The 21,501-nt window shown below is 45.9% G+C and overlaps 1 protein-coding gene and 1 pseudogene across 1 annotated transcript; one reads left to right on the forward strand and one right to left on the reverse strand.

Moving 5' to 3' along the window:
* Positions 1-7,446, forward strand: part of LOC111971334 (palmitoyltransferase ZDHHC5-A-like) — a 49,197-nt pseudogene extending 41,751 nt beyond the window's left edge.
* A 1,662-nt stretch (positions 7,447-9,108) lies between these two features.
* On the reverse strand, positions 9,109-16,889 carry LOC111971631 (thioredoxin-related transmembrane protein 2-B). The gene is made up of 8 exons (XM_023998486.3): positions 16,553-16,889; positions 15,942-16,002; positions 14,140-14,253; positions 13,869-13,945; positions 11,085-11,191; positions 10,817-10,882; positions 10,570-10,699; positions 9,109-9,475 (listed from the first exon to the last, which is right to left on the reverse strand). Exons 1-8 carry the CDS (start codon positions 16,739-16,741, stop codon positions 9,302-9,304), a joined length of 918 nt encoding a protein of 305 aa, XP_023854254.1. The 5' UTR covers positions 16,742-16,889; the 3' UTR covers positions 9,109-9,301.
* Between the last annotated feature and the right edge of the window lie 4,612 nt (positions 16,890-21,501).

Below are 21,501 nucleotides of genomic sequence, written 5' to 3' on the forward strand. Positions count from 1 at the left end.
AAGGAGGAAGAAGAAGGAGGCAGCGAGCTGCAGTCAGTGGTAAAGGAGCAGAGCCGTTACTCACTTAGGTGGCCTGGATCCCCCTCCCGCCCCTCCCCTCCGCCGAGCCGAGACGCTTGCGCACCATCCGTACTGCATCTCCGCCCGCCGCCGCCGAAGAGTACGACAGAGACTTCCCAGCGGCGGAGGGTGCGGGGAGCGCTGGGGGGTGCGTGGAGGGGGCCAGGGGGTGTCCGTGGACCGGGTTCGGTACGGGTAATGGTGGGGGGCGGCCGAGTCGGCAGGAGCGGGGGCCGGGAGAGCGCGGGTGTCTGGAGCTGTGCTGCTGTGGGTAGGTGTGGTGCTGGTGATGGTGGGTGTGTGGTGGGTGGGCTGGGGGGTCCGCGGAGGAGGGAGGGGGCTGAGAGTGGTGGGAGTGGGGATGCGGAATTCTGAGATATGGGCGTGATCCTGGAGGCTGTTGCGCGCGCGGTGTGGGGAGGAGAGGAGGGCTACGGAGGAGGCGGAGGGCTGTGCTGGAGCTCTGCGTCTCTCTGCTGGCTGAGCTGGCCGACAGGTAGGGGCTGAGGAAGTACCCCAGGATGGGGGGTGGGCCGGGTGCGGTACGTGGTGGGCGGCGACATTCGGTCGTGCAGCCGACTCAAAGTCGGGGCTCTCGAGGGCGTGGGCAGGCTGTCGTACGATAGGCTGCCGTTGCGCGGAGGAGGCGTCTGATTGGCCAGGCTCTTTGTAGCTCGTGGAGGTTGTCGCCTCGGAGACATGGGCCGCGTTGTGGGCGAGCCAGAACGCACGCTGAAGAATGGGAAGCACCTCCCTCCACGGAAAGAAGAACCGTTTGGGTCTGAAAAGGAGGGGTAGGAACGTCCCCTAGGGAGTAACCGGGGATACCGCCACCCTTGACCCTGGTGCCCCCCCTCCTCCAGGTCTGTCTCCACTCCTCCCAATCTCCTCCCCTCTCTCCCCTGGGCTCTCTCCCACCAGGGCTGGGTTCAGAGCGGAAGCCAGGCTGCTGGCTGGACTGAAGCAGAGAAGACGACTCCTTCAGACTGTCCCCTCGAATCATCTGGTGGGGGGGAGAGAGAGGGGTGGGGTAGAAAGAGAGAGAGAGAGGGCGGGGTAGAAAGAGAGAGAGGAAGAGAAAAAGAAGAGCCAGAGGTAGAGAAAGAAAGAAGGGAGAGAAGATAGCCATGTTAACTCTATCCTGGAATGAGAATGGATGTCAAATGTACAAACACAGCACTAGACACATACCAATAAAACCACAGTGGGAAGAACAAGGCGAGACATGGGGAAGGGAACAACTCTTCAGACCAGATGCATGGGCTTCACTATACACAAGGGGTCTGCTGCAGGGGGAAGAATATACAGGGCTACAACTTGTACAATGCACAAGCTCTCTGTTACAGTATGTTATCTTTACAACACATAGACAGAAGAGTCCTGCACCTTTAATAAAAAGTTTAACACACACACACAGTATATATAGCCAGATGGCTGTGGGGGAGGGGTGCACATGTGTGCCCAGTGAAACAATAAGCTTGTGCTCAAATGGCACTCCTAGTCCACATTTAGTACACTACTTTGGGCCACGGGCTGCTATATAGGGAATAGGGTGCCATTTGGGACTCAAAATAAGAGTTAATGAAATGGATGTTGTTGGTCTAACAGATAACACAGTAAGAGTTAATGAAATGGATGTTGTTGGAGCTAACAGATAAACAGTGAAGTTAATGAAATGGATGTTGTTGGGTAACAGATAAACAGTAAGAGTTAATGAAATGGATGTTGTTTGGAGCTAACAGATAACACAGTAAGAGTTATGAAATGGATGTTGTTGGGGCTAACAGATAACACAGTAAGAGTTAATGAAGTGGATGTTGTTGGGGCTAACAGATACACAGTAATGAGTTAATGAAATGGATGTTGTTGGAGCTAACAGATACACAGTAAGAGTTATATGAAATGGATGTTGTTGGAGCTAACAGATAACACAGTAAGAGTTAATATGAAATGGATGTTGTTTCGGGCTAACAGACTTACACAGTAAGAGTTAAATGAAATGATGTTGGTGGGGCTAACAGAATAACACAGTAAGAGTTATGAAATGGATGTTGTTGGAGCTAACAGATAACACAGTAAAGAGTTTAATGAATATGGATGTGTTGCGAGCTAACAGATTAACCAGTAAGAGTTAATGAATGGATGTTGTTGGGGCTAAACAGATACCCAGTAAGAGTTAATGAAATGATGTTGTTGGGCTAAACAGATAACAGTAAGAGTCATGAAATGGATTGTTGGTTGGAGCTAACAGATAAACACAGTAGAGTGTAATGAATGTGTTGTTGTTGGAGCTAACGATAAAACAGTAAGAGTTAATCTGAAATGGATGTTGTTGGGGTGCTAACAGATAAACACCAGTAAGATTAATTGAATGGTATGTGTTGGGGCTCAACAGGATAACACGTAAGGAGTTACATGAATGGATTGTTTGTTGGGGCTAATACTAAATGTGGACTAGGGTGCCATTTGAGACACAAGCTTATTRTTTCACTGGGCACACATGTGCACCCCCCCATCCCACAGCCATCTGGCTATATATACTGTGTGTGTGTGTTACATTTTTTTATTAAAGGTGCAGGACTCTTCTGTCCTATGTGTTGTAAAGATAACATACTGTAACAGAAGCCTTGTGGGCATTGTACAAGTTGTAGCCCTGTATATTCTTCCCCCTGCAGCAGACCCCTTGTGTATAGTGAAGCCCATGCATCTGGTCTGAAAGAGTTGTTCCCTTCCCCTATGTCTCGCCTTGTTCTTCCCACTGTGGTTTTATTGGTAGTGGTCTAGTGCTGTGTTTGTACATTTGGACATCCAATTCTCATTCCAGGATAGAGTTAACATGGCTATCTTCTCTCCCTCTTTCTTTCTCTACCTCTGGCTCTTCTTTTTCTCTTCCTCTCTCTCTTTCTACCCCGCCCTCTCTCTCTCTCTTTCTACCCCACCCTCTCTCTCTCCCCCCACCAGATGATTCGAGGGGACAGTCTGAAGGAGTCGTCTTCTCTGCTTCAGTCCAGCCAGCAGCCTGGCTTCCGCTCTGAACCCAGCCTGGATGGGAGAGAGGCCCCAGGGGAGAGAGGGGGAGGAGGATTGGGAGGAGGTGGAGACAGACCCGGAGGAGGGGGGTCAGTAGGGGGGGCACCAGGGTCAGGGGGTGGCGGTATCCCCGGTTACTCCCTAGGGGGACGTTCCTACCCCTCCTTTTCAGACCCAACGGTTCTATCTTCCGGTGGAGGGGGAGGTGCTTCCCATTCTTCCAGCGTGCGTTCTGGCTCCGCCCACAACGCGGCCCATGTCTCCGAGGCGACAACCTCCACGAGCTACAAGAGCCTGGCCAATCAGACGCCTCCTCCGCGCAACGGCAGCCTATCGTACGACAGCCTGCTCACGCCCTCCGAGRGCCCCGACTTTGAGTYGGCYGCACMCGACATGTCGCCCGGSCRCCACCGTACCCCSGCCCCRCCCCCCRTCCTGGGSTACTCCTCCCCCTACCTGTCGGCCCAGCTCAGCCAGCAAGAACGCAGAGCTCCACCAGCCCTCCGCCTTCCTCCGTAGCCCTCCTCTCCTCCCCACACCGCGCCCACTATCTCCAGGAATCGCATCCCCACTCCCACCACTCTCAGCCCCCTCCCTCCTCCGCGGCCCCCCACCCCCCACCCACACCACCACACCACCCACCACCACACCACAGCAGCCACAGCTCCAGACACCCGCTGTCTCCCGGCCCCCGCTCCTGTCCGACTCGGCCGCCCCCCACCATTACCCGTACCGCACCCGGTCCACGGACACCCCCTGGCCCCCTCCACGCACCCCCCGCGCTCCCCCACCCCTCCGCCGCGGGAAGTCTCTGTCGTACTCTCGGCGCGGCGCGGAGATGCAGTACCGGATGGTGCGCAAGCGTCGGCATCGGCCGGAGGGGGAGGGGCGGGAGGGGGGATCCAGGCACCTAAGTGAGTAACGGCTCTGCTCTTTACCGACTGACTGCAGCCCGCTGCCTCCTTCTTCTTCCTCCTTCTCGTCCTCCTCTTCTTCTTCCTCCTCCTCCCAGGCTCCTGTGAGTTCCTTTACCTCTTTCCCCCCCCCCCGTTGTCTGTTTTCCACTCGTCTGTAGAGTCGCTGCTTCTTCTCATCACTGCTTCTGTTGGTTCAGCTCCGAATGGTTCCCTATAGAGTGCCCTACTGTTGACCACGGCTCTGGTGAGAAGTAGCGCACTCTATAGGGAAGAGGGTGCCATTTGGTAYGKRCMCGTTGTCTGTTTTCAGCTGCTGTAGTTGTTCCATTCAGTCTTTCTCTGTCGCCTGTCCTGGTTCCCTTCACTATGTRATGGTGTTGTTACTGTACGTGTAGGCCTTTGTTATGAGACATCACAGTACATTATGTAATGGCATGCTATTCCCTATATAGTGTACTACTGTTGACCACTTTCTGGTCCAAATGTGTACAGTATTTAGGGACTCGAGGGCCATTTGGGACGCAGCCATCCGATCCGTTATTTTATTTATTTTATCTCGTAATCATGTATTATGGTCATGACAAAGCAATTATAYGAGGACTTTAATCTCCCTATAAAGTAAAGTGTTTTATTTCATCTCAAAATGCATTTTGTCCACCCTAGATCATGGTTGTGTTATCGACGTAGTTGTGGATGTGTTTTATCCTGTTGCCCTCTGCGTGTGTTACCATTATCCAGCATGACGTCCCTCTGTTTGACTTCAGGCTTACAGTAGAAGATATCTGTATGTGCCACCCCTGCATGATATATCCTATCCATTTGATTAGGAATGCTTCCACAAAGGCACACTATTCCCTAAAGTGAATAGGAGCTCTTTTGGGCCCTGGTGAAAAGTAGTGCACTATATAGGGGATAGGGTGCCATTTAGTATATACGCTGAGTGTGTGCTCTTCCTCTAAAATGTCTTAACTAATCCTTCTCTCCCTCCCTCTCTCGTTCWCTCTATCCAGGGACGAGATTCAGATGAAGTTGTTCAGCCGGACGAACGGGCAGCCCAGGTCCTCCCTTTCCTCCTCAGGYTCCACCCCTTCCTCCCCCTCTCACCCAATCAGCATGTCCACTCGCCCCGGACAGGCCTATCCCAGCCCTGGAAACACCCAGAGCCCCGCCCACAAGCCGGGGGGCGGGGTGAAGAAAGTGACGGGCGTCGGCGGGACCACCTATGAGATTTCAGTCTGAGTTTGACGGGCGGCCACTCCGACTAATGGCGTCAGGGGTTGGAGGTGAAGGAGGGGTCAGAGATTGACTGATGATATTTCTGCCTCTCGGACCCTTCAGGAGAGGAAAGCTTTTAATAGGCAGACGTTTTAAAAGTTGGGTGATGAGGAAGAGTRAAACGACAGACTTTTCTTGCTCTTCTTCCAAATGCGATGGACTCCGGACTTCCCCTCTCATTCAGAGACCTCCAGTCAAGGAACTACAGAACTAATCGGGAGGAAGTTGTTTAACCAATCACATTCAAGAACACAATGCACCATTATGACATGGTGGGTTTACGGGCCCAGGGAGCCAATCATAAGAGGCGGGACTCTTTGACAATCCACCAATTTCTGGGCAGATTGAACTCTGTGGGAATGATTGACTGACAGTTTCGACTGGGTTTGCCTTTATTGGATAAAACAAGGAAGATCAACATGGCTGCGTATACACAGGCAGCTCAATTCTGATCTTTTTTTGACCAATCAGATCAGCTCTGAGAAAGTAAAAGGATCTGATCTGATTGGGCAAAATACATCTGGATTGGGCTGCCTGTAAAAACAGCCCATATTTAAAAGAGAGGAAAAAAAGAAAGAAATGTACTTTCATTCATTCATAAATGTGTAATGATTCATTCTCTGTACAGAATTATATGGTTTGGAATTTATGCTGATTTCCTCCAATCAGTGGCATTTAAAGGTGACTGCGGCATGCACCGGCCACTATGGACCACTGTGATTGGCTAGTGATCACGCTGCCRTTCTCTTTCGACCAATCAGAAATGGAGATGCTAAACTGTAGTAGACGGCAGGATCATTGGAGTTTTTTTGTTTGTTGGTTGGCCTGGTTCCCCGGGTGGGTGGAGATTTCACTTAAGGACCAATGGAATGATAAAAAAAATAAGAAACTCGACCAGTGACACAATCATCGGGTCTGTACTTTAAAGATGGAGCAGCCTTTTCTAAACAAACTTTGGAGCAATGGCCTTGATAATCGAGGTGTTTTTAATTTAATTTTACTTATTTAATTTCAAAATGTTATTTTATATGAATTTATATATAGCTGTTGATAAGATTTKTTTTKTTTTTTACGGGCTGATAGGGTTTTTCTGGTTTGAGTTAATTTCAGAATTGTAACCAAACAGGAAAAAAACTGTTGCCGCGTTCAAGTGCTAGTCGGAACTTGGACATTTCTGACGTATTAACTGGTTTTAGTTAAACACGTGCCACGTTCAACCAGTTAGCAAGTCGAAAATGTCCGTTTCCTAGTTCCGACTAGCACTAGAATGCGGCTCATTTGGATTGATGGCTGCACCAGCCAATCAGAGGCAGAGTTTTGAGTCTTCAGCCAAAGAGAGGAGCTGGACAATTATATGGTTCAGCCAATGGGAACCAATGTATTTGATAAAAGAAGGCGATGTAGCATTTTTAAAGTCCTTTGATACACAGTAACCACTCGACTTCTCTTGGGGCATATTTCAGAAATACCCTGCTGTACTTTCTGATTGTTTACTTCTGAGCTTTGTAATGGGTGTGTCTGAAATGGTACCCTATTCACTATATAGTTCACTACTTTTGACCAGGGCCTAAAAGACTCTGGTCAAAAGCAGTGCACTATGTAGGGAATAGGATGCCATAACACACACCTAATGTTTTGTTTTATTGGTCYGGATACTGACATCTCTGGTTGCCTTCCACTAGCTGACCTATTGAGAAACTAGCGAGGATCACATGCTTTGGCGCGACCAATCCAGAGAGAGCAAGAGATTCATATCAGCCTACTCTTTTATTCGTTAATGGTTTAAACCAATGACGAGCAGCTGAAAGTCAGTAACATCCTTTTTATATTTAATTTGTACTTTTCTTTTTTTTGCAAGATTTTAAGACAATTTACAGGGCATTGCTTTAGACTGACAGTTTGTTTGACCAGTCAGGAGCGTAGAATGAAACGAAATGGGATAGGACTAAAAAAAAGCACGTCGCCCAATGAGAAGGCAAATATGTTTGACTGCCATCAGGAACAGCCAATGCCCTTACAGATGATGTTTAGACAAGTACGGGCCCRGGACTTGGGTGTTTTGAAATGTAAAAAAAAGTACTGTATAGCTCTGTGTGTGTGGGCGTGTGCATGTGTGTATGTGCGTGTGTGTTTGAGCATTGGTAATAAAGTATTTAAAACCAAAGGCAGTTTGCTTTGTTTTGCTTGTASTTGAGGTCTGCCAATGCAACACATGAGGAGAAAGGGCAGAACACAGGCTACTTACTACACATTCAGAGTAGAACCAAAGGATKCCACATTGGCTATTAAAAGGTAAGTTGATCCAGTTACAGTAGATTTTCATGCAACTTAACAGAATTTCTTCCACAGAGGGGCCAGAGAATGATTGTGGGGTTTACATCAGTCAGTGGTGCCTGTAARTAGTTCTCAGGTTCATATGTAGGGAGCAAACTCCTACTGATGGGGGGGGCTCAAATCTTGGCTTCATGTCTCGCCTCCCTCCATAACTCTTAAATGCCGTCACTACCAGAAGGTGGCGCCAAAATGTAGGTTCAACATCCTGCGCCGACAGATGGCCACCTCGCTTTGCGTTCTTAGGAAACTATGCAGTATTTTAAAAATGTTGAATGTTATGCCACCAAAACGCTTAAATCCCCATTTTTATCTGCGATTGTAAACTGGGTGGGACGAGCCCTGAATGCTGATTTGCTGACAGTGGTATATCAAAATTCATTTTTACTACTCTAATGACACTGGTAACCAGTTTATAATGGCAATAAGGCATCTCGGGTTTATGTCCAGGCACTCTGATTTGTGCCTAAGAACAGCCCTTAGACGTGATATGTTGGCCATATACCCCCTCATGCCTTATTTAATAATAATGCAATGTTCCTGCGTTCGGGAACATTGCCAGACTCAATGTRTTCATGTACACATTTTTATTGCATAAAAAAAAAACATGTCAGACACCTCTCACAGCAGGCAGGAGCAAACATACACGGAATCAGTCTACATATTCTGAACAGAACGTTGAGACAATTCTACAGTAACCAAGGGAATGTCAAACAGGTAGTAAAATGTTCTGTTTCATCGCCTAGAGGCGCTGGTGTAAGAATGTGTTAATTYTGTTTAAATTAAGAAGTTAGTCCAGAAATGGGAGCTTTTGAAAGTAAAAATGTAATTCTCCCTATTCTGTGAGGGAGAGACTACCTCAACTCCATCTCTGATATGACTATTTTGTAGACGACAAAATAACACAGGTCTAGTTCTCACATGGAATTGGTGTTAATAGCAAAACGCTCTGTGTTCTCTTTCCCCTCAGCATCATGTTGAACTGAAAACTAGTCGGTGACAATAACAGAATTCAGACAACCACTTATGGAAGAAGAAAAAAAAGTTCTCAGACAACCTTTTGGGACGTGGCTCATATATACACACACCCTACTTTATCATCACGGACCCAGTTGGAGATAGGTAGATGGCGTAAAATATTTGACCGTGTCTGAACCAATAAGTCATTTCAGACGAAGCCAATGTAACTTCAGTTCAATGGGTGCATGCAATTTGTCTCACCAAGCATGGACTGGACGGAGTGTAAATTCACACTATATCCCAAATGGGAAAAGTTTTAAATCAAGTGAAACACTATGAACGGAGTGTATAATTGTAGTGTGCCAATATTAAATGCATTCAATTGTTAAGTCATAAGTTACACCCTTTTCCCTAGTGCACTATATTAGGTAATAAAATGCCATTTGGGACACAACCAATGATGAGCATAGAGGTTCTCCAGGGAACTGGAGGAAGGATCGATGCAACTCATAAGTATGATGGAGACGTACAAATCTAACTGTACAGTTCAGATTTTAGTTAATATTGAGTTAATCATAATCACATTTTGCAACTCAAGTCGTGTTGTACATAGCAACATAAAAAAGGATTCGTAACAATCGTGTTTGTTCCCTCGATAGAACATAACACCACCTAGTCCCATTGTGATGTCACAGCGTTCTTCTGAGGCCACTAMCCCCCCGACAATTCTATTTGTCCTTCTTGGTCTCCTCCTCCTGGGCGTCGACCTCAGGCTCCTCCTCTTCGGGCAACGGCGGGAACTGTGATTCGTTGATCTTGTCACTCTGGTCTCCCTTGGACTTATTGAGTTTCTTGGACTTCTGGTAGAGCTCGTTCAGGTTGAACTCCCGGATGATGTTCTCCTGTTGAGAGTGAGATTGAGTGTGTCAGGGTTTCCGGACATTTGTGAAATGAACTGGAAGTATATGCATTAGGTGCGTAACCGGATTAGGGCGTTCACACACGGTGCTCAGAATGACAAATCACATTTAGATGATGGTMATTCATATTAACAGAAGTCAAGGATGCAACAATGTGAGGTCCTTCTTACCAAATTCTGATGTGCACTTTGAGGGTGTTAGAATGACTGTCCACATTWACTTTTCCTCAGCCAAGACAAGTAACGAACAGCAAAATCACWTAGCGTATGTCAATCTACTGTCCCGYATAGCAGRAAGGTTCACCTATTCTATTAAATCAGCTTGTCGAGAAAGAAATAGCCTATTCCAAACKGACTCTGGGACAGTTGTGGGACGGTAGATCCCAAACTCATACAACCAGTACTAGGCTTTATAAAAAATAAAGTTAAAGTTGTCAAAAGGGCACCGCACATGCGAGCCGTTTCATGTGACGGAGATGAAAACATCCGTTAGAAAGAGGGTAAATCTAATATGCAACAACTAGCATTGGGTTGCTAATATGACTCGGATTTCGCCTTTGGCTACCAGACAATRAAAGAAAGTTGATATAAAATAATTGCCTCCACAGATCTGAGTTTGGTCTGATTTTGGCTAGGCTACTTTGAAGCAAGGTAAGACATGCCTCAATATGTACTAAAGCATTCAGGTTTCAAAACAATGAAGTATATATTTTCAAAATGCATACTGCCTCCAGTTCATGGCAAAGTGGTGCGTGACGTGCTGAAGAGCATGCCTTCCGTCGCCTATGTACGCATCTTCTGTTTTAGATGCTGTTGCAGCAGCTCTCACGGTGTCAGACAGATTTCCCGCTCAAGGGCTCTGTATCCTATACGAGTGTGATAAAATACATAGAGAATATACTGTAGACTAAATGATGCTAATTAACTTAGACCGATAAGTACAATTTTTCCCTCTCCCCCAGTCAATGGGCTGGTGCCAATTCTCTCTCACACACGCTAAAAGTCAGCTATTATCAGCTAACGGAAACCCCGGTGTGTGCGCATTTCTATGTTCTGCTTTGAAACCACTCCTCTCACCTCAGTGAAGCTCCAGGATACGGCCCTACACTTCTTGTCCACCTGGGGGCGTCTCATCACYTCCTTGCCCCCCTGGAACAGCAGCAGCGAGGGCAGCTGCTTGGAGAGGGGAGAGGTACTCACCTTGTACCTGGAGAAGAGCGATGGGGGAAGGGAAGCAATTACAACGATTCAAAATCAGACGTCCAATCAGAAACCTACTTCACTTAGATATAAGGAAAGAGAGTGAATGAGAAAAGGGACCTACTTCTTAGACACGTCTCCATACCGGCCGATGTCCACCTTCCCAAACTTGAGCCCAGCACAGTTATACCTGTAACCATGAGAGAAAAAATAAATTTCCCAACAAACTCACAGCAATAGCATTACCACTTTAGTCGCACCACAAACTGACAGGTGATACTAATAGGGAACACAATCCAGGAGAGGATGTTGATTGAAGCTATGGGTTTACGGTGCAATTCATTAAAATGGAGACATTTGTCTTGTATAGTGAAGATTAGTCGCTGTCTTACTTGAGGGAGAGGTCTGCGTAGACGGCGGCAAAGGACTGACACTCTGGGGACCAGTTAGCGAAGAACTCTACGATCCACGTCACCCTGTTGTCTCTCTCCAACTCATCCTGCAACCGGGTCACAAGTCAGCCATCAGATTCACTAAAGGCTCCCTAAATTTTATCAGCATGTTGAATGCGCGACCCGGGCTGGCAAAACCCTGRATCATTGTTATTCTAACTTCTGCGACGTATACAAAGCCCTCCCCCGCCCTCCTTTCGGAAATTCTGACCACGACTCCATTTTGTTGCTCCCAGCCTATAGACAGAAACTAAAACAGGAAACGCTCAGGTCTGTTCAACGCTGGTCTGACCAATCGGATTCCAYGCTTCAAGATTGCTTCGATCACGTGGACTGGGATATGTTCCGCATAGTGTTGGACATTAACATTGACGAATACGCTGATTCGGTGAGCGAGTTTATTAGCAAGTGCATCGGTGATGTTGTACCCACAGCGACTATTAAAACCTTCCCCAACCAGAAACCGTGGATTGATGGCAGCATTCGCGCAAAACTGAAAGCGCGAACCACTGCTTTTAAAATCAGGGCAAGGTGACCGGAAACATGACCGAATACAAACAGTGTAGCTATTCCCTCCACAAGGCAATCAAACAAGCTAAGCGTCAGTATAGAGACAAAGTAGAGTCGCATTTCAACGGCTCAGACACATGGCAGGGTCTACAGTCAATCATGGACTACTTAAATAAAATGAACTCCGTCGCGGACCACAATGTCTTGTCTCACTTCTTTGCTCGCTTTGAGGACAATACAGTGCCACCGACACAGCCTGCTACCAAAACCTGCGGGCTCTCCTTCACTGCAGCCAAYGTGAGTAAAACATTTAAACGTTAACCCTCGCAAGGCTGTTGRCCCAGACGGCATCCGTAGCCACGTCCTCAGAGCATGCGCAGACCATCTTGCTGGTGTGGTTACRGACATATTCAATCAATCCTTATCCCAGTCTGCTGTTCCCACATGCTTCAAGAGGGCCACCATTCTTCCTGTTCCCAAGAAAGCTAAAGTAACTGAGCTAAATGACTATCGCCCCGTAGCACTCACTTCCGTCATCATGAAGTACTTTGAGAGACTAGTCAAGGACCATATCACCTCCACCCTACCTGACACCCTAGACCCACTCCAATTTGCTTACCGCCCCAATAGGTCCACAGACGACACGATCGCAATCACACTGCACACTGCCCTAACCCATCTGGACAAGAGGAATACCTATATGAGAACGCTGTTCATCGAGTACAGCTCAGCATTTAAAACCATAGTACCATCCAAACTCGTCATCAAGCTCGAGACCCTGGGTCTCGACCCCGCCCTGTGCAACTGGGTCCTGGACTTCCTGACGGGCCGCCCCCAGATGGTGAGGGTAGGAAACATCTCCACCCCGCTGATCCTCAACACTGGGACCCCACAAGGGTGCGTTCTCAGCCCTCTCCTGTACTCCCTGTTCACCCATGCCTGCGTGGCCATGCACGCCTCCAAATCAATCATCAAGTTTGCAGACGACACTACAGTGGTAGGCTTGATTACCAATAACAACGAGACGGCCTACAGGGAGGTGAGGGCCCTCGGAGTGKGGTGTCAGGAAAATAACCTCACACTCAACAAAAGGAGATGATTGTGTACTTCAGGAAACAGCAGAGGGAGCAGCACCTCATCCACATCGACGGGACAGTAGTGGAGAAGGTGGAAAGATTTAAGTTCCCCGGCATACACATCACGGACAAACTGAAATGGTCCACCCACACAGACAGCGTGGTGAAGAAGGCACAGCAGCGCMTCTTCAACCTCAGGAGGCTGAAGAAATTTGGCTTGTCACCAAAAACTTTTACAGATGCACAATTGAGAGCATCCTGTYGAGCTGTATCACCGCCTAGTACGGCAACTGCTCCGCCCACAACCGTAAGGCTCTCCAGAGGGTAGTGAGGTCTGCACAACACATCACCGGGGACAAAATACCTGCCCTCCTGGACACCTACACCACCCGATGTCACAGGAAGGCCAAAAAGATCATCAAGGACAACAACCACCCGAGCCACTGCCTGTTCACCCTGCTATCATCCAGAAGGCCAGGTCAGTACAGGTGCATCAAAGCAAGGACCGAGAGACTGAAAAACAGCTTCTACCTCAATGCCATCAGACTGGTAAACAGCCATCACTAATATTGAGTGGCTGCTGCCAACATACTGACTCACMTCTAGCCACTTTAATAATWAAAAATTGGATGCAATTAATGTATCACTAGCCACTTTAAACAATGTTTACATTCCCTACATTACTCATCTCATATGTATATACACTGTACTCTATACCATCTTGCTTATGCCGTTCGGCCATCGGTCATCCATATATTTTGATGTACATATTCTTATTCATTCCTTTACACTTGTGTATAAGGTAGTTGTTAGGAAATTGTTAGATTACTTGTTAGATATTACTGCATGGTCRGWACTAGAAGCACAAGCAATTCGCTACACTCGCATTAACATCTGCKAACCATGTGTRTGTGACAAATAAAATTTGATTTTGATTTAAAATCATCCTCTGCGTGGATCAGTTTTCAAATCACCGGATAAAAATACTTTCAACTGAAATGTAAAAAACAATCTAACTGGTGTCACCTGCGATCCTGTGAAAGTATAATTGTTGATACACACATCGGTGTTGTTTTCAAACTAACATGGCAATATTGTCTGTCACAGTAGAGCCTTAGAGGTAATCTATGGTACTCACGTCTATGGTCTTATCACTGAAGTACTTGATGTACTCTGGGCCCATGTAGAGAGGAGGCTTACAGGTCATCAGGAACACTGGAACACACAATCAGCCAATCAGAGAGCCGAATGAGGGGTCATCAGGTTATAGGTCATGTCATCTAACTAGGCATTTACCGGTATAATTCATTACCACAACAGTAGAGTGCGTGTCTGTGTGTATCCATGTATTTGTATGAACAAAGTGTGTATGCATGCACACATTGTGTGGTGCAAGTGTGTGTACTGACCGATGCAGAAGGTGAGGTAGAGCAGGCCCATGCGGATGTCCAGTCTGAAGAAGAGGATAACGTTGGCCACCTTACTGAACAGAATGATGTTCCCCACATGCTGTTCCACCGTTACTGAGACAACGAGAAATGGAGAGAAGGGGTTAAATCAAGTAAACAACCTTTTTTTATCTTAAAAAAAAAAAGAAGAAACTATTGCATAGATTAAGGACAATTTGCAGGTTGAAGACAATAGAGAACTTGGGGAGGGAACACAAAGAACAATAACATTTAGAGCGACAGAGAAAGAACAGACGTGAATAGAAGACGGGAACAAACTGTTTTTGTAAAACGACAGAYAAAGGAGTGACATGAAGAACTATGAAAACAAGTGAAAAGTGTCAAAACTGTTTGAGCCTGAGGAAGAGGGACAGTTTATAGTTGAGGCCTRACAAGTGAGGGGTTCACTTTAGGGAGGAGGGAGAGACAGGCAGATGAAAGACGAAGGGAGTGCCAACGACCAACAACAGAGCTACAATAACGTAAACACCACAATGACACCRCAAGGTCAACAGACAACACAGCCTTATCATTGCTTCCTATGAACGATCTATTAAAACAGTCTGTTTACAACACTAAAGTATTAACTTAAATAGGGCTGTGTGGACAAGACATTTGCCATAGCAGATTGGATGAATACTTAGAACAATAACATGAATATACAGCAGTAACCAAGAACAAAAACAATGGCTTTACACCAAATKATTTGCTCAGACAAAGTTTAAGTGTCTGAAATGTTAGCCTTTGTGGATACAAAAGTGAAACTTCGCTAGCAATGTGTGTGGGTACCAATCGTTTAACTGAAATGGTAACCATGTGTTGAATGTCATGTAAAACAAACATGTCTGCCTGCTGAAGGARACCCCTAGCTCAAACTGAGGGGKTTTACCCGAGATACARMMKMMWMAWWRRMTWKRYYRTAWMSWWWMMWYWMAWCAAAASWRWRSTKTKYTKTYTTSWYTTMAKKTWAGGKWWRGGMWWRKSRTWKRSWKRRYRGWWWRGKTWARRWTMARAYTTTTAYGTAYTTATTTTATTTAACTAGGCAAGTCAGTTAATAACAAATTCTTATTTACAATGRCGGCCTACCCCGGCCAAACCCTAACGACGCTGGGCCAATTGTGCGCCGCCCTATGGGACTCCCAATCACGGCCGGTTGTGATACAGCCTGGAATCGAACCAGGGTCTGTAGTGAGGCCTCTAGCACTGGGATGCAGTGCATTAGACCGCTGCGAAGATCAATTGTAGAAATAGGCGGGGTTTATGACCTCAGCCTGTTCTCCCCGCTTCCAACACGTAGGCAGTACAGGAGCATCATGACAAAAACTGACTGGCCAATAGCATCTACCCACAGACCACCAGGCTGCTGAATAGCCACCACTAGCCAGCTGCACCCTGCAATTACAGCTGTGACCCTGTGCATGTGACTAATAAACTCTAAAKGCTGTGTGGCTGTGGTAACTAGTAATGACCAACTGATGGGGGGGTGGTCAGTTTCATAATGTCTAAACACTTGCGGGTACAACTCTGCTAATGATTAACCTTTGACTTTAGCTCTGCATGAAATATGTACATGGGTGAATTTGTGATGTGGTAGTGAGCTGCTGTACCGGTCAATGAGTTTTGTATAACAAACGGAACGTCTGTGTGTGCCGCCTCTGTCAGTCTGTTTTCAAGTAAGTAAACAGATGAGAATGGGTCATAAAAGTAGGTGTACGCTTGCTAGATCTCTGATAACAGGGCTCTAGTTCAGGGTTGATACTCACTAGCTCTTCTGTTTTTCATCATGACGATGGCACTGAGGAACATAAGGATCTCCACTTCTCTCTGTGGAACACGAGAAYAGAATAAACATACAGGTCAGGGCATTTCAGTCTATAGACATGTCATCTACTGCTTTACATTACAGGGTCGGGGCAGGCGTGCAACTAACTCCAGTATTGCCCGTGTCACCGTGTACTTTTTTGGGTGGTTCTGGTGCGTGTACTCATGGTGGTAGTGGCACTTCAGCCCTAGATAAAACAAGGTCCTGGTAGCCTAGTATCAGAGGGGGCACGCACCTGCAAACTCCCCAGGACACCCACCCTTTGCACGGTTCTGTCTCACATCACCTGCCTGTTACTTTCCTAGTTAGTTTCGGGTTACAGTCTATAGCATCTTTCAGTGTCGAACCCAGGCCAGCTCCCACCGAATTTCAGAATGGCCATTCATGTAGCAAACTAAAACCCCCACTCTGTCATCACATTTAGCATAGGACAGCTAACGTTAGCTCATTGGCAATCTAACCAGTCTTTATCCCGGCCTAATCACGCGTATCCTTCCTACCATTTTTCTCTCTATTTTTCAATCGCCATTTGTTACACCATCCAATACTGACCCAGTCAAAGTCGCAGGGGTTGCCATCCTCTCGTTGTGTCGAAAGATGYTCGCAGATGCCTGGCGTCTTGCGGATAATGAGAAACGCGAATGACATGAACAGAGACGCGACATAGTATGGCTTTAGCAGCCACTTGTACACCTGCGGCAAGTGGTAGAGGAATGCAAGGAGAGGTGTTAGCAACGCCATTTTCTAATTTAGATATACAAATAAAATAAAACTCGCTGGATGGATTTCCAGTCTGCCAATGTGTAAACTGCGAATTAAAGGGCAGGAAGGATGTGGCCGAGGTCAATGCGGACGAATCCTTGGAAATAGTTCTGCCTCTTTTGTGAAATGGTGGTGATTGGCCAGTTGAAAACATATAAGGAACAATGATTGGTTAAATTTTCCGAAAAAGGAAGGGCAAAAGAAAAACCAGACTCCTCCCTTTCCTTCATTTAGGAATAAAGTGGCGTTTTTGGAATACTTTTTACATGCCGGGCTTGTTTGACATTGCAGCCGACAGTGCAGGCGACTGCCGACTGACTGATCTACAAATCACCAGTGGTGGGAAAAATACCCAATTATCATAAAAGTATAGATACCTTAATAGAAAGTTACTCAAATAAAAGTCAGACAGTAAAATACTACTTGAGTAAAATTATTTGGTTTTAAATATACTTAAAGTATCAAAAGTAAATGTAATTGCTAAAATATACTTAAGTATTAAAAGTAAAACAATAAATACATAAGCAGAGCAGACGGCACCATTTTCTTGTTTTTAAAATGTATGAATGGCCAGGGTCAAACTCCAACACTCAGACATTATTTACAAAATATGCATTTGTGTTTAGTGAGTCCGCCAGGCCAGATGCAGTAGGGATGACGACATGTTTTGTGCATGAATTTGACCATTTTCCTGTTCTTCTATGGATTCAAAATGTAAGGAGTACTTTTGGTTGTCAGAGTAAAATGTMCAATATTTTCTTTAGGAATGTAGTGAAATAAAAGTAGTCAAAAATATAAATAGTAAAGTACAGATACTCCAAAAAAACTACTTAAGTAGTACTTTAAAGTATTTCTTACTTAAAACTTCTTATGGCTGCCATAATGAAAGGTTGAAAGGTGCCCAGAGGTGCTCAGAGTAAACAGCCTGCTCCTCAGTCCCAGTTGCTAATATATGCATATTATTATTAGTATTGCATAGAACACACTCTGAAGTTTCTAGAACTGTTTGAATGATGTCTGTGAGTATAACAGAACTCATATGGCAGGCAAAAACCTGAGAAGAAATCCAAACAGGAAGTGGGAAATCTGAGGTTGGTCGATTTTCAACCCAGCCCCTATTGAATACACAGTGGGATATGGGTTGTTGCACTTCCTAAGGCTCCACTAGATGTCAACCGTCTTTTTAGAAACTTGTTTTAGGCTTCTACTGTGAAGGGGGGAGAATGAGAGAGGATGAGCCAGGTGTTTGGCAAAACATCCTAAAGATTGATTTCATACATCGTTTGACATGTTTTACGGACAGTAACGGAACTTTTTGACATTTCGTCTGCAACTAGGGAACGCGCTTCATGACTTTGGATTTGTTTACCAAACATGCTAACAAAAGTAGCTCTTTGGACATAAATGATGGACATTATCGAACAATCAAACATTTAATGGGAACTGGGATTCCTGGGAGTGCATTCTGATGAAGATCATCAAAAGTAAGTGAATATTTATAATGCTATTTCTGACTTCTGTTGACTACCCAATATGCGGATATCTTTTTGGCTGCTTTGTTGTCTGAAAGCTGTACCAGATTATTGCATGGTTCGCTTTTCTGTAATGTTTTTTTTAAATCTGACACGAGTTGCATTAAGAGAAGGGTATCATATTTCCATGTCTAACAATTGTATTTTCATCGACTATATATGATTATTTCTGTTAAATGATGTGGCTCTCTGCAATATCACCGGATGTTTTGTGAACTAGTGAACATAATGCGCCAATGTATACTGAGATTTTTTTATATAAATATCCACTTTATCGAACAACATATGTATTGTGTAACATGAAGTCCATGAGTGTCATCTGATGAAGATCATCAAACGCTAGTGATTCATTTTATCTCTTTGTGCTTTTTTGTGACTCTCTCTCTTTGGCTGGAAAAAGGCGATGATTTTTCTGTGACTTGGCGATGACCTAAAATAATCGTTGTTGGGTCGTTCGCTGTAAAGCCTATATATCGGACACTTTGGTTGATAACAACAAGATTTACCTTTAAAATGGTATAAGAGTATTTGTATGTTTGAGGATTTTAATTATGAGATTCTGATTGATTTGGACTCTACACTTTCACTGGCTGTTTGTCATATTAATCCCGTTACGGTATGTAGCCATAAGAAGTTTAAATACATAGGGGATAATGAGGGGAGATGGGAGACAGCTGGTGGGGGTGGAGACAAGCACAAAGACAGTGGAAACAATCAGGTGTGTATACTGATGGCCTTGAGTAGAAACTGTTTTTCAGTCTCTAGGTCCCAGCTTTTGATGCATCTGTACTGACCTCGCCTTCTGGCAGTGATGGCGGGTGAACAGGCAATGGCTCGGTGTTTGTTGTTCTTTTATCTGTTTGCCTTCCCGTGGCATCGGTGCTGTAGGTGTCCTGAACAGGGCATAGTTTGCCACCGGTGATGTGTTGGGCAACCGACACCACCCTTTTGAGAGCCATGCGTGTTGCGGGGTGCAGTTCTGTGCCAGCCACGGTGATACAGGATTTAGGTGCCAAGCCAAATTTCTTCAGTCTCCTGAGGTTGAAGAGGGTGCTGTTGCGCCTTCTTCACCACCACTGTCTGTGTGGGTGGACCATTTCAGTTTGTCAGAGATGTGTACGCCGAGGAACTTGAATTTCCACCTTCACAGCGGTCCTGTTGATGTGGAAAGGGAGGTGCCTCCTCTGCTGTTTCCTGAAGTCCACGATCATCTCCTTTGTTTTGTTGACATTGAGTGAGAGTTTTTCCTTGGTACTACCTCATCCCAGGGCCCTCACTTCTCCCTGTAGGCTTCTCATCATTGTTTGGTAATCAGGGCTAACTATTGTTGTGTCATCTGCAAACTTAATGATTGAGTTGGAGTTTTGCGTGGCCACGCAGTCATGGGTGAACAGCGAGTACAGGAAGGGCTGGGATGCACCCTTGTTGGGCCCCTGTGTTGAGGATCAGCGAAGTGGAGGGTTGTTTCTACCTTCCACCTGGGAGCCGCCGTCAGGAAGTGCAGGACAGGGTTGCACCGGGCGGGATTCAGACCCAGGGCCCTGAGCTTGATGAGCTTGGAGGGTACTTAGTTAGGTATTCCTCTTGTCCAGATGGATAGAGCAGGGTGCAGTGCGATGGCGATTGCATCGTCTGTGGTCTTTGGGGCAGTAAGCAATTGAAGTGGGCTCTAGGGTTTAGTGTGTCTGGGTCTAGGGTGACTAGGGTAAAGTAGAGGTGATATGATCCTTGACTAGTCCCTCAAATCACTTCATGATGACAGACTAGAGTGCTACGGTTCAGTTACGTTTGGTTTCTTGGGTACAGGAACAATGGTGGACATCTTGAAGCATGTGGGGACAGCAGACTGGGAGAGATTGAATATGTCCGTAAACACTCCAGCCAGCTGGTCTGCGCATGCTCTGAGGACACAGCTAGGGATGCCATCTGTGCCGGCAGCCTTGCAAGGGTTAACACGCTTAAATGTTTAATTCACTTCAGCCATGGAGAAGGAGAGCCCACATTCCTTGGTAGCGGGCCGCGTCGGTGGCACTGTGTTATACTCAAAGCGGGCAAAGATGGTATTTAGCTTGTCCGGAAGCAAGATGTCAATTTCCACRACGTGGCTGGGTTTCCCTTTGTAGTCCGTGATTGTCTGTAGACCCTGGCTAATCATTGTCTGCAGCCGGCTCTATCACGACTCAGGATATGACCCAGATGCAGAAACAGGAGGCAGATAGTACGAATCTCAGAGTTTACTATAGTACAAGGGGCAGGCAAAAGATAAGTCAAGGCAGGCAAAGGGTCGTAATCCAAATCGGAGTCAGGCAGGTACAGGACAGCAGTCCTGATCCGAGTCAGAACATGCAGAAACGGCAGAACTGGGAAGACTAAGAAAAACAAAAACTAGAGGGAACACGCTGGTGGGACAAGCCGATCTGGCAACAGACAAACAGAAAACGCAGGTATAAATACACTAGATAATGGGAGACACCTGCTGGGGGGTGGAGACAAGCACAAGACAGGTGAAACAGATCAGGGTGTGACAGGCTCTGATTGTAGTGTAATTAAACAGGCAGGGAGATTGAGCTCTCAACCTTCTGCCCCGTAGCCCTGCGTGGAATCGACTGTGCCACAAAGCATGCTGAAGTCCATATCCATGTTTATAAGCAGGGTCGCTACAGTTATTGTTATTTGTGGTAAACATTATTTGAGTTAATTCTATGAGGGGAGAGGGTAGGGGAGGGTCATGTAGAATGGAGAGACAGAACGATCTCCACTGAGTTTATAAACTGTAAAGAGCAGCACGGTAGTTTTATGTACAATGTTGTCAACAAAATTAGGTTGCTTTCTCTCCTGTCCCTCTCCTGTCCCTATTGCAGAATGCAGCCTTTTGACAGCATGTACTAAAGTTGATTTAATCCACACTTCCATTAGTTCCATCATTTGGTGATTGGCATTTAGGCTGTGACAACGAAAAGGCAGCAGACAAACCTGGTTTTGTAACTATGAACATAATTTTGTCAAACATTGTGAACCCAAAATAAGTTTGATTCTAGAGGTGGGCCAATAAACAGAAAAACAATTTGGTAGGGAAAGATTGAAATGTACTGGGGCTGGTACAACTCAAAGTGTCATATAAAATTTATAAATATTTTCACATGACTCTCCCCTTGTACATTGTAGTATCTGGGATCTACATCTGTTTATATTAGTTACTATGCTTGT

The sequence above is a fragment of the Salvelinus sp. IW2-2015 genome, linkage group LG13 (assembly GCF_002910315.2).
Source record: "Salvelinus sp. IW2-2015 linkage group LG13, ASM291031v2, whole genome shotgun sequence".
Lineage (NCBI taxonomy): Eukaryota > Metazoa > Chordata > Actinopteri > Salmoniformes > Salmonidae > Salvelinus > Salvelinus sp. IW2-2015.